Source organism: Giraffa tippelskirchi, chromosome 2 (genome assembly GCF_054371585.1).
Source record: "Giraffa tippelskirchi isolate mGirTip1 chromosome 2, T2T-mGirTip1v1.2.pri, whole genome shotgun sequence".
Lineage (NCBI taxonomy): Eukaryota > Metazoa > Chordata > Mammalia > Artiodactyla > Giraffidae > Giraffa > Giraffa tippelskirchi.
In genome coordinates this window covers 131,257,956-131,271,723 of record NC_137276.1, presented here as the reverse complement: position 1 = coordinate 131,271,723, position 13,768 = coordinate 131,257,956, and the positions used below count along the sequence as shown (strand labels likewise).

General features: G+C 38.9%; 2 protein-coding genes and 1 pseudogene across 6 annotated transcripts in view; 2 read left to right on the top strand and 1 right to left on the bottom strand.

Annotated features, from left to right (window-relative positions):
• The window catches only part of NMD3 (NMD3 ribosome export adaptor), a 288,544-nt gene that overhangs the window by 153,830 nt on the left and 120,946 nt on the right, over positions 1–13,768 (bottom strand). The gene's annotated exons all lie outside the window — the stretch shown is intronic.
• Positions 1,878–2,108, top strand: SPTSSB (serine palmitoyltransferase small subunit B). Its single transcript, XM_081569301.1, has one exon. The coding sequence runs from the start codon at positions 1,878–1,880 to the stop codon at positions 2,106–2,108; it is 231 nt and encodes a 76-aa protein (XP_081425427.1).
• LOC145538338 (MAD2L1-binding protein pseudogene) lies at positions 6,387–12,166 on the top strand (annotated as a pseudogene).

The following is a 13,768-nucleotide window of genomic DNA, read 5'->3' as shown; positions in this document are numbered from 1 at the left end:
AAAATTATCACTCCTTCTGTCACTCATTTTCTCTAAGACCTTTGAATTTTGCTCTTTCTCTGCAACTAGAGTTAGGAATGAAGAACACTGGAGGTAACTTCTCATTGAAGCCCATCTGCCAGGACAACGCGTTTAGATCCAATTACTTAGTCCCCACTCCAGCTTCTAGAAAAGATGAGAGGCTCACTTTTCTTTTCATAGGAAAGTAAAAACAACTTCAGTTTGTATTATCTACTTATTTGGATTATTCTGACCATTATTACAAATAATCATGACCTGGTAACACAAAGGCTTTCCCATTTTAAGTTTTTGTGGAAATTATCCTTATCAGAAACGGTTACTTATTATCAAAGCCAAGCTGTTGAAAGTCAGCAATAGCCAACTGTATCCCACTTAGGTCCAGACTATGAGTCATCTCTATTTTTTTTAAGTTAGTTACATGTTATTCATTCATTTATTTATTTGTTCAGCAAGAATTCACTGATGACTGTCTTTATGCTAGGCCTTAGGATCATGAGAATCTCCCCATAACCTGAGGAGTCCACAGTCTTATGCAGCAAAAATATCTTGCTTTTACTCAAATGAGAATCAAAAAAAAGAGAGATACGTTCACGTCAGAACATAGGAATGACCTTCAAAAAAATGTAACTGTGATTTGAACAGTAAAAGTCATCAAGGCGGACTTAGATGATGGGGCACCATGATATTCTTAGGAGTAAGCAGAACAAGCACAGGTCAGCTTGTATCTACAAGGACACCCACCATGTCTATGAGTGTCTGATGGCCTTCCTTCTAGGAAGTTTTAACTGTGACCCTATCTGAAGGCCAACAAAACATTTTTTTGGTTTTCATAAGTTCTCTACTCCCCAAACCAAATGACCACCCAAAGGTACACTTTTGGCTTCCCCTTTGTTTCCAAGGTTCTAAGACCAACCACATGTCAAGTGCCTCACTAGAAAGACTCACAGGACTCAGCATATACTCACACTCACAGCTAAGGTTTATTGTAGCAAAATGATAAACAACAGGATCAGCAAGGAAGAGAGACATGGGCAGAGTCTGAAGAAATTCATTTATAGGCTTCAGATGTTCTCTCCCTCCCATGAGTGGACACCCAGAGTGTGCTTCTTTCTTTACCAACAAAAAGTACCATGATACATGTCAAGTTTCTGCCCAGGGCAGCCCATTAGAGACTCAACACCAAGATTTTTATTAGGGCTGGCTACATGGACACTCTTTGCCTGGCAATTACAAAAATTCCAGGCTCCCAGAATAAAGCAGGTGTTCACCATAAATTACAGTGTTTGCACAGTCTAGGCATGGTGAATCATCCTTATCCATTAGGGAATGAAGAGAACATTCCAAAAACCAAGTTCCCAGATGCCAGCCAAAGGCCCTTCTAAAGATAGCAGCCTCGGGCTTGCTATATTAACTCTTTCCCGCATACTATTTTTTAAACTTCTTCTTCCAAAATATATGTTGTAGGAAATAGAAAATTCATGTTTATTTCTCCCTATGTACAGGGCTAAAGAAAATGTGGTTAGCCTCAATTGTAGACAGTACTATCACTAGGATTATTACTAGCATTTATGATTTTTAGATAAATATTACTGTTAATAATAATGCTATTAATCCTAGTAGTAATTATTAGTAGTAATGACAATATTATTAATTCCTATCATTAACATGCTGTATATTATCTCCATGTAATATTCCTATTAGCAATTCACTCAATGATCATTAACCTTCTTTGAAAATTTTTAACATGCTGAGATCATGAAAATCTAAGGAGATTCTGTGTTCAGTGCCTTATTTATGTTTTGTTCTGTTACCTTTTTTTAACAGGACAGACTTTCTGCAGCTTGAAGGAACCAGCCATGGATTTCAAGCGTGTGAAGGACTATTTATCCTGGCTCTACTATCAATATCAAATCATTAGCTGCTGTGCTGTCTTGGAGCCTTGGGAGCAATCTATGTTCAATACCATCATACTAACCATCTTTGCTATGGTAGTGTACACCGCCTATGTTTTTATCCCAATCCACATTCGCCTGGCTTGGGAATTTTTCTCCAAAATGTGTGGCTATCACAGTACAATTTCTAATTGATCTTTTCTGCATTCTGCAAACTGGCATTGCATCTGTGTATGTTGCTTCCAATGCATTGATTTAGGTGAATACTGTGGCTTCTTTCACTATCTAACCTGAAAGCTCTCCCCTCTCTATGCAGTCTTAGATCATGCCTGAAATTCGAGATAGATGTCTCTTTAGGTTCTTTTGTACACGCTATGTTGTGCATCAGACCATGGATAACACAATGACCTTACCTCACGTACCATATTCTCTCAACTTAAATCTATGAGTTTAGATTTTGTTTTTAATTGGTAAATTGCCCATAAGCTTTTTCTGGAAAATAGGCTCATAAGAGACCTACCAGAATCATATTTAAAATGCTCCCTTGATACCTATTCTATAGTGAAGGATATATTTTTTAAAAATCTGTTCATAAGCTACTATCAAAGTATCCTATCTTTGTTTACAATATACAAAAAGATCTGAATAAATTATATAGACCCCTAAAGTCTTATTTTCTAGTAACCTGCCGATACCTAAAATTCTTTTCCTTCAAGTGCGAAAGAATTGAAGGCATTGGTTGAAGACAATTAACTCCTTTCAGACATGGTTCATGAATTGTTTCAAATGCCTCTAAAAGTCTGGCTTTATAACAGTTTAAAATCAACAATGTTGATTTTAGATAACCCAGTAAGTATTATAATACAAAATAATTTTAAGTATAAGAAAAAATATATAATTAAAATAAATTCAGATATTGTGATTGTGATGCTGCCTTGCCTTGCATGATGCTGGGGGAAAAAAGAGACAAGAAATTGCATCCTTTCTATGCTTTTACTCGGTGGAGATGGGGGTAGGAATCATATATGGGGCTACAGGAAGAAAAGCTAATAAATAGGCTGGAAGTAATATTCTACCAGCAGGAACTTGACAGCTTCAGTTAAATGCTTTGATATAGTGGCTCCTTTGCAGAGCAAAAACAAGATTTATTAAATTTCCTTCAAAGTGTTTATCTTAGAAACAAATACAAGTTTTTAATTATACTGCTGAGTCAAATGTGAATGCCAAAGAACAAACCTTGCAGTTTTCCTTTCCTCTCAATAAATATTAATGTTAGTAATTCTGAAGGGTAAAAATATAAATAGTTTTTGGACAATATTTGCACCCTTCTTTGTGTTATGAAAGAAAATTTGAAGGAGAGCTAGAGAGAAAGATGTTTGGCATGCCAAATTACCTTGCATGTTTGTTAAAACACGAAAACATGTTTTGAAGATGAACCAGATCTGAACATGTATTTGTTGATTTTTGCAAAATAAAATTAGGTTTAATTTTATAAATAAAATATCCACCTCCAGATTTGCTTTTTTCTCCTATTACACTCAATATCTGGATGCTTACATCCATACTTCTCTACAAACATAATTTTTCACTAGTCCAAGGTGGCAACTGATCTTAAGATGGTAGGGTAAGACTACATTTATCAAGAGTCTTCTACATGGCGGACATGTTTTACATGTTCAAATAGGTATTGAGGTCTCCCAGTTACAGATAAGGAACCTAGAACTTAGAAAAAGTACATTTCTTGTTCAAGGTCCTTTAACTACTAGTGGCAAAGCCAGGAAGCAAATCCAGGTCAGGACCATATAGGGCCCTGAAATATTTGCCACATAGAAGCCCATGGGAGGACAATGTGAGCAAATGAAAGTTAATTGGGAGGGCCCCTGACATGCTAGAAAGCAGAATGTCATCAATAAAAGGGGTGAGGGGCTGAGGATACAGCCAGTATCAGAAGAACAGCAAGCCCAGATCTTAGCTCTGCTTCTGCTGCTTATGCAGCGCTATGTTCGCCATTTCTATGTTGTCCAGGCCCATGGACCTGTTTTATAAGAATGCTTTCACTTTTAAATATTTCACAGAGGATTCTCAGTTAAGCATGAACTTGGATGCATTCCCAGTTCACAGTGATTCAACATCCTTATATACATGGACCCCTGCTAAGTACTCTTGGAGTTTAATCACTGACCTTCTTAAAATCCTCCTTCTAAAAATTAAAATTAAAATAAATGTGAATAGACACAGTAAAGCTTAATAAAGGATATTGCCAAGCACTGCCCCAGGATGTCACTTCAAAGGTAAGCATTTCCTCTGAGCAATCAAAATAATAAATGCAGGGTCCAAAAAATATAATCGACCGTAGTTTGAAAAAAACTATCTGCATGCAGAAGGAAGAAAGCTCTACCTGCTATTCTCTGTCAATTTTGCAGACTAGGCAGAGATGCTCTTTACCTTGACCATAGTTAGCCTAGATAAGCAATACTTTTTATATGTTTTCCTTTGCTTCTATAATATGTATATTTCAATGGTATGTACAGAACTTAAAAAAACAAAAAGCTAAGAGTTCCGTGGTTCCAATGGGCTTGCATTTGTCACTCACTAAACTAGGGATCATAAAATATTCCTTTATTGGTATTGGCCAAGTCAACAATTGTTTCTGCCTACTTGTGCAACAACAAACACAAAAGGCCAAGAAATCAGGCAGTTTTAACGTTGAGATAGCCCTGATTGGTCTTTATTAACAAGTCACGTGTGCAAAAAAAAAATCTCTAATTGACATTCTCTACTTCTTTCTTCTTCTGTTACTAACATATTTGGATTTTCTCACTATTTGAGCATGTGCCCCTGGAAGGCAGGAAATTTGCCCTTATTTCTCATTTTTCTGGCCTCTTCACTTTTCTGGCCCAATGCCCGCTACAGAGCTAAACAGATACACATAGTAGGGAACATGACATAGTTCCCCATACCCTCTGTCCACACAGAAACAAGGAAGCATAGTGTTTGTGTTGAGTCACCTTAGGACATACAACTTCTGTTTACCAAAGAGTAAATTCTTCATTTACCCATTCATTCAACAAATGTATTAAAAGTCAACCGTGTGTTGATGGGTAGATAGAGGGATGGAGAGATGGATAAATACATGATGAAGAAAGTACAGTAGAAACTAGGGATTAGGTATTCAGGTGTTCATTACAAAGTTCTCTATAGTATAGGCTTGAAATTTTTTATTTTAAAAATGCTGTAGGAAAAGTCCATCATGTCCATTATTGCACTTGCCACTAGGAATCAAAGATGAACAAGACAGAAATATCCCTGAATTTATGAATCATACAATCTGGTAAGCAAAATGATACAATAAAAAAAATAAGCAAATGAACTATTTACAAATTATTGTAAAGTCTTATGAAAGAAACAGCAGAGTGCTGGAGAGAAAGCAAGAGGATGAGGAAGAGGGGACTGCATTAGAAGAATTCAAACTTCTCTCACTGTAGGTGTTTCAGCAGGTGAGCAATGTGGGGTGGGAGGTCATTTACACTCTAAGATGAGGACACTGGCTGTTGTATGTGAGAAGATGGAATGGGGGCATGAGTCTGGAGCAGGTGGAGTCAACACAGATGAGAGCCAGACTAAGGTGGTGGCATCAGAGACAGAGACACAGTGTAATGTGATGTAATTTTTGGAGCTATAAAGTCAACACATCTTGCTTATGGGTTGGAGCAAAGGAGTCATTTCATTAAATACATAAAGTATTTTTTAAAAGTCATCTAAAGGAAACTTCCTCCTCATTTTGGGAAAGTTATTTGCAGAGCAATTAGCTGCCCTAAAGAAAGGATATAGTCTTTTTGAGAGGTCCAAGGAAACAGACTTCATATATTTTCACCTACTTTTTCTAGCTTTGGAAGCTTCACTGTATCTCATCAAGAGTCCTTACACTTCTGATTGAAAGGAAAGACTACAATTTCCCACCATGAAATAGAATGTCATTCTCTAGGTACATTGCATCATTGAAGTTGACTAACCAAAACACCGGTAGCATCACTATTACTGCAGATTATATTAAACCAACACTAAATTCTAGAGCTTGAAAAGGCTTTGAGAACAAACTTCAGGGTTTGGGTTCTCTTTGATTCATTCCTGAATTATTATGTTGATAATAATGAATGTGATAGTATTGAGGAGATTTAATGGTGGGGTTAGCAGGGCAGAGAGGATCAATTTTTTATTTCAATTATTTGCTTGGAGATTATAAGGAAAGAGGAGGCAGAAGGAGTTCCAAAATAAAATTACAGTTGCTTTTACTGTAATGCCAAAGTCTATTTTTGTAGCAATGACACATTCCATTGACAATATTCATACTCCTAATCATTTCCATATGAAATTTAAAATTCAAATTGCTCCTTTTTATTGTTGAATTTCTACTTCTAACAGAGGTAACACTTAATCCAGATGTCTGATTGTAGGGCAGAGGGAGACTGAAAAATGGAGGTGAGAGAGCCCCCTATGCCCCACCTTCCAGCCTCTGCTGGCACAGCCGTCCCCACACACAGCAGGTGAGTTCCCTGGGTGGCACCATCTACATCACTAGGGAAGCACTGATTGGAGAGAGCCTCATGTTACTTAGCATGGATTCCCACTCAGTGATGACACTGGACTGGAGAAAGGGAAGAGGAGAGAAAATGTGGGAGAACAGTGAAGAGGGAAAAGGAAAAGGAAGAAGCATTATCCTTTTGTTTTCATAGCTTACATGGGAAGGCCTCACTTCTTAAACAGCATATTAAAAAGCAGAGACATCACTTTGCCAACAAAGGTCCATCTAGTCAAAGCTATGGTTTTTTCAGTAGTCATGTATAGATATGAGAGTTGGACTATAAAGAAAGCTGAGCACCAAAGAATCGATGCTTTCAAACTGACAGCAAGGAGATCAAACTAGTCATTCCTACAGGAAACCAACCCTGAATAATCATTGGAAGTACTGATGCTGAAACTGAATCTCCAATACTTTTGCCACCTGATGCGAAGAGCTGGCTCATTGGAAAACACCCTGATGCTGGGAAAGATTGAGGGCATGGGAAAAAGAGGGTAACAGAGAATGAGATGGCTGGATGGCATCACTGATTCAAAGGACATGAGTTTGAGCAAACTCCGAGAGATAGTGAAGGACAGGGAAGCCTGGTGTGCTGCAGTTGATGGGGTCGCAAAGAGTCAGACATGACAGTGACTGAACAACACTTCCAAGTAAATTGCAATGCTGCTCCTCTGTCCTTATCTCTCCAAGAACTACCCTAATCTTTTATTTTTTTCTAACATGTGTCATAACTAAATGCTTCACATCTGGTTCATATTAATATTTCAGTTTCTTCAGTTAAAATAATTCACTTTTACCCAGTGTTAAAACCTGAATAATCAGGCAGCTGATCTCTTCATTATCCAGTGGGTCTTTGGTCTTCCCTTCTCTTATAGCCTGGCTTATAATGTTCCCTCTGCCTCACCTCATCTCCACCCCACTCCATCACTATTTCTCAAGGTTAGGTCACTTCATTAGAAAATCAGAGTGGAGTGAAGTCTCTCCAGTGACTTTTCCAATTGAAAAGTCTACAGTCTATGAAAGTCTAGCTTCAGTTGCCTGAAGCTTTGGTTATTGACAAGCATCTGACCTCTCTCTGAAATCCTATGGCCTTCCTAACCCCAGCATTAACCATCATTGTTGTGGAAAAAAGATAACATAGTCTATAAATAAAACAAATGAACAAACAATTATACAAAATCCCAAAGAGCAATCAGTCTTTTACCTGAGGCTGAGGTGAGAAAATCTATTCATTCAATGAATAGTGGGTTTATGGGAGAGGCCTCTCTGGGGGCTTCAGCTTGCATTTCAGTAGCTACACCGAATCCATACCCCATCCTCCCAATCCCCAATAGCCCCTCAGTCTTTTTAACCTCCTCCTAGCCCTCACCCTGTCAAGTATTACATGTAGCCCCAGGAAGGTTTTACTAGCACTCACTGCAATCTCAGTTGTCACCACCCAATGGGAGAAAGATGAGGAATCAGAGGTGAGGTAGTACAGCTCTAAGTAGAATTTTAAAAAGCGGGAAGGGGGTTCATGCCCTGGTCTAGCCAATAGACAAAAGATCCAAAAAATCAGCTGTTGAATATGATCTTCTGTTAGTTTATCTCTTGCACCTTATACAAAGGCAGTACCATTCTCCCTGCCCAAGATACATTTTCATGAACCACAGAAAGTACCTGGCTCCAAAGAAGAAGAAGGAAAAAGAAAAGTTCATTGCCCACCTATGCATATTCTGTTCCTCTCCTATGTCATTTTCCACAAAATTATCCAGCTGTCATTTCTGGAGAGCAGAGACTATGCTTTTTTGCCCCAAGTATTCTTGTAAAAGTTCATTAAGTGAATTTAATTGATGAATAAGTCATTTTTACGATTCCAGGTTAGGAAGCATAGAGTCATATTCCAGACATGATTTGTCATTATAAATTGTATTGAATGATTCATCTATAAGGAGAGTTTCCAAACTCTGAACAAGTAGGTGATGGTTTTGAGAAATTGTTCCCCATCCTTTGTATTTTCCTACCTGTTGCTCCTTCTCTCTGCTCCTACATTTATTCTCACAGCAATCCCTACAGGAGAGTTGTTAGAAAGGAGGATCAAAAAAAAGAGGCTAATTGATATATTTGCTCCCCAAGGACCACATCATTGGTTCATGTTTTAGGCTAAAATCAGAATCATCTGGGAGCTTTGAAAACCACCACTGTCTGGCCCCACCCAAAAAATTAATTCACAATCCCTAGAGCAGGCCCCCAGCATGGGAGGGCTAAAAGTCCCCAGGTGAATCTAATATTCAGCCAAGATTGAGAACCACTTTACCAGGGTTTCAGCAATGCTAACTAAGTCACTCACATTCAGCTTAGAGCCAGACACTCCACTTACTTTCTCCCATTTGCCAGGTTCCCTGAACATGTCTATGATATGGTCAAGTCTCTACTGTTTGTCTAGACTCACTCTTAACCGTAACAAATACCACTTCCCTACAGTTCTTTAGTAAAAGTACTTAACACTCCCATAAGGGCTTGAAGTGCTAAATCATTAAGAATATCACACTCCCTGCTGGATATTGTTCCATGTAATGATGTCTTCAATCATTTCATCATGCATCATTTGAAAGCTGTAAAATATCTCAATTTATGCTTACAGGCACGAAGCTCTAAGTATCCTCAGTCTGCTGTTGATGAGCCTGGTGGAGCTTTTCAATTTGCAACTGAGTACAAGATCATGTCACAATAATTTGGTTAAGCCAGATAGATAGTGCCATCAGCACTGCTGCAGAGCAAGCAAGGCTTATGAATTTCACTACAATGGTGTAGGGCATCTCCTGGATGAATGAGTGTATCATGTTTCCTATTGTTTTTAATTATTTGCATCTACATGTATTTAAAAATATGTGGTATTGTCAAAATCAGAAACAGAGACCAGCCTGGAAAATTCCCTGCACAGAAAAATCAGTTCAATCATACAAGCAAAGCTTAATTTAGTTTATTTTACAAGACCGACTTAACCTGGGTCATTTCTTGCTTATGCCTCTGAAAATCAAAAGCAAAACTTACAACTGTTTCCCCAAACAGATTATGTGGCAACACTAACCCAGTTCCCTATCATTTAACAAAATTCTAATATTATAACCAATCATGGTGAAGAATAAAAAGGCACTGTCTTCCCAATGAATAATTTGTTGTTTAGCAATACACTTTGAGCCTCATTCCATGTTTTGATTTGAGGGCTCCTGGTATGTGAACCGTCTTCGTGATGTGTGCACAATAAACTTTTACTGATTACCAGTTCAATGATTCATTGGTTTTACTTCTGTTACTGATGAACTTTTGACAACACATCTACACACATGCATATACACACCCATACACATGTATTTTATATATATGTATATTTAACCATTTATTAATAAAATTACATCAATGCACTTGGTGTCAGAAGCCATTCTAATTAGGAACTAAGCTAACCAAGTGATATGTTCGGAAAATAAATACCATTATATATGATGGAATGACAAATATCAACCAAAGAGTAGAAAAGGCCAAGTTCCAGTTCTCACTCTGGCTGGCTGTGTAGCACTTGGGCAAGTCATTTAACTTCTTTAGACTCTAAGTCTCTCTGTGGTGAAACAAGGGACTCACCAGGGAATGCGTATGTGGTTTTATCTTTTTGGTTCCTCCAATCATTGGCAGGGTCTCCCAGGAGGCCCATGGTGAGAAGCATTCTAAGGTTGCATCTTCTCACTGGAAAGAATACCATTATCAATATATCAGAATCTGTCATGAGCTCAGGAGTAGGGAAGTAGAGTGTAAGTTCCACTGGGCCAAATACCGAAGGATTACTTTCCCAGACCACTGCAGTGAATAGAGACCAGTAGAAATAAAATGAAAACAACTATTTACACCACCTTAACCACTAGTTTTTATAGCCTTATAAAAGTGTGTTCTTCCATCCTGGTAAAAAGTTGTCTTTACCCAACTCACTTATCCTTGAGCTCCATTTCAAATTTATCTCTTTTACTAGACCAACCACATGCCAGAATAATAATCGGTAATACTTCAGTAGCATTTACAATGTGTCAAGCAGTGTTGTAAGCATTTTGTACATATAATTCATTAAATTCTCACAGCAACCCTCTTGGGTAGATACTATTTATTCCTGTTCTACAGGTGGAGAAAGTTGAGGCACAGGTTAAGTGACTTCCTCAAGATTACAGTCAGTGAGAGAGCTGAAGTGTGAACCAAGGCAGTCTGCTCTAAAGAAACGTGTTTAACCATTGGATGAAATGGTACCTTCTGAATACCCAGGTCAACCATCCCCTATACCATACATTTTTTTTTTTTTTTGCATTATATCATTTTCTGATTGTGTGAGTACAGGAGATCTATTAGTATGGAAAGCACCCTGAGACTGAGACATAATTTTATAGAGGGTGACCATACATTCTCATTTTCTGACTCTGTGTTTGGAAGGAGGTGGGAAAATTCAGAGACGCCTTCCTACATGAAGTGATGCCTGAGTCACTGAGTTATTTAGGGATAAATACCAATTAGTCACATTAAAATTGGGAGTTAGGATCAGTTTGTTCTCTAATACAAAGATTCTCCCTTGTCAATTGATCATGTTGTTTGGACTCCAGAATATATCCTTTTGTAAATGAAGTTGACTATCCCTTCTCCAAATTCAAAGAAAACACTAAATTACCTGTAAGAATAAGTTCAGTCCTAGTGTAGTATGGTACCCCCAGAGCTGGAAGCGCAGACCCGAGAGAGGACGTGGTGAAAAAGAAATCTCCATCCATTGCTGGGGAGAGCGGCAGGAAATGCCAGCGTGCCCTTGGACACCTAGAGGGTCTTTTTGCCTGAACGTTAGCACAAGTGCTGACGCTCCTTGGGCACAATGCCCGAAGTTCCAAGGAGTTCTATTTTAATCAATAGATATTGATAAAAGGCCAGATGAGGAACTCAGGCAGTGCTTTATTGGGACTCACGCTGCTGCAAAGGGAGAGAAAATGAATAACAGGTGCCCTTGCTCACATTCTCCAAGGAAGGCGCGCTGGTTCCTTAAATGGAGGGGAGGGGAGGGGCGGATAGGCGGGTCAGGCTAGAAGGGTGGCTTAAGTGGTCTGCTCACCCTCTTGGTAGTGCTGTGTGCAGGTATCATGGGTAGGTCCCTGCTTTTGCTCTCAGCACATCAGAACGCTTAGTTGGTTTGTGGCATTTTGTATTTGATTGTTCATAATTTGCCCCACCTGCACATGAGCATAGTTATTTTCAGTCCCTAATTGTTTCTTTATGTTCTGTTGCTTGAGGAGATATTTGTCCAAGTACAAGCCCTCCAGTAAAGAGTCCCCGGTCCCAGCCTGTCTCAGTCCTACCACCTTGACTTGTCCTGCTTGACCATCAATAGCATGGACCTGAGCCTAAGCACAGCAGCTTGTTTGCCCCGTCCCTTGTGAGCCATGTTCCTTGCAGACGCCTTCAGTGAGCTGCAGCAACTCTGCTCATGGGCACCATGGGCACAGCACAGGGCAACTGTGACTGTGGAGATTGGTCTGGACCCAAGCTCAGCTACAGAGTGCCCAGCCAGGGTCACAAATTGACCTTGTTCTGTAGATGACTTTCCATCCCAACCACAGTTTGGAAAGATTACATTTGCCTCCAGGCACGAGTGACACTAAAAGTCTTCCATGAGTGAATTGGAATGCTTCTTAATCATGAACACAATGGCTAAATTATCTCTCCTCTGGTGGCACCAACTGACTTATCTTTTGTTTGAAGCTGGTTACTTCCTGGTGAGAGGAAGTTTCTGTTCTGGTTGCCTGCCTGTCTCTCTTCCTCAGACTTCCTGGTGGGCTGATGGTATGGTTAGGGCTGTAATACTGTCATAGAACATCTTTTTGAATCAAAGACTAATTTTCCCAGAGAGTGCAGAGTCGAGTATTTCTATTTGAGGTAGGAAAGCAAACATGGACCCACAAATAGACAGTCATATGGTCCTTTTCTCCTATTTTCTGTGGCTTTTCATAATTTTTACCAGGGACATAATGTGGGTATGACTCATGAACCTAAATATAATACGAATGGATTCATAGTAACTTTTCCTAAAACTCAAAAAAAAAAAAAAATTCAGTCCCATCATAATCATGGTAACTTACTTTACATGTGGAAAGCTTTAAAAGGTCACTTCCAGGTGATGTCCTTGGGTTGTTAGAAAGGGAGGGAAAGATTTAATGAAACTCTTGATTCCAAAAAATTAGGAATTTTTTTGGTTCCAAAAAATATTTGGAGCCAAATATTTCAGGACACAAGAGAGTGAGGGAAACAGTTTCTTCTTACAGTCAAGAGCTTCAGATTCTCCAATAAATCAAAGGTAATGAGCTGGTAACTCCATGAGGATGTGAGGGAAAAGATGTTACATTTTGGTGAGTTTCAGACAAATAAAAATTGATTCTACTTATACTCTGAGACCTAGTTTAGGGAGGATTGGGCTAATAGGAAAGTATGCTAATCAGAGAAAGAATAAGAGGGAACCACATTGGAACTTCATCTTTATTTGTTTCTGGTTTGGTGATCATGACTTTAACTGTCACATATTTTCAAATTTATTATAATAATGAATAATTTTCAACCTGACCACAATGGTGACTTCTTCCACAACCAAGCAGAGATATGAGCCTTGTAAGACACATTTACCTGTAATAGCTAAATGCACTGAGAAGCTCAGAGAAGAAAGGCAGGAAGGACACTTTGCACTTCTCCAAAGCCACACCAGGATGGCTCTGAGTTAATTACCATAAGATGACACTCAAACCCAGCTCAAAAGTCTATCTGCTTTAAAGATGATCATATATCTGGGAAACTTGAAGGTGTCTGCCTGCCAGGTGATGGGCAAGGGGAAAAATTGATAAAACTTATCAGGAGGGTGGGATCCCGACTCTTCCACAGACAGAAATCGACTTATAAACAACAAGAAACCAGTCAGAGGTGATTTCAGTTTACCATCAGGATCTGGGCAAAAGAGAAAATAATCAGGAGCTAGGAGAACAGAAAGAGGGAGTCAGACCGAAGTGAGAATAAAATTCAGCACCTGTAGTGGGAATACTGCCCAAACCTCCCCAGTTCCCAACCCTGGTAAAGGGTGTCTGAAGGTTCTAAATTCCAGAGAGGTTGGGGAGTTGGGGGATGTTTGGTCAACCTGATCCAGTGCCCAATGCCAAACACCAGCTCCACCACTTCTGTGGTTTTTTTTTTTTAATTCATTTTATTTTTTTAAAATTAATTTATTTATTTTAGTTGG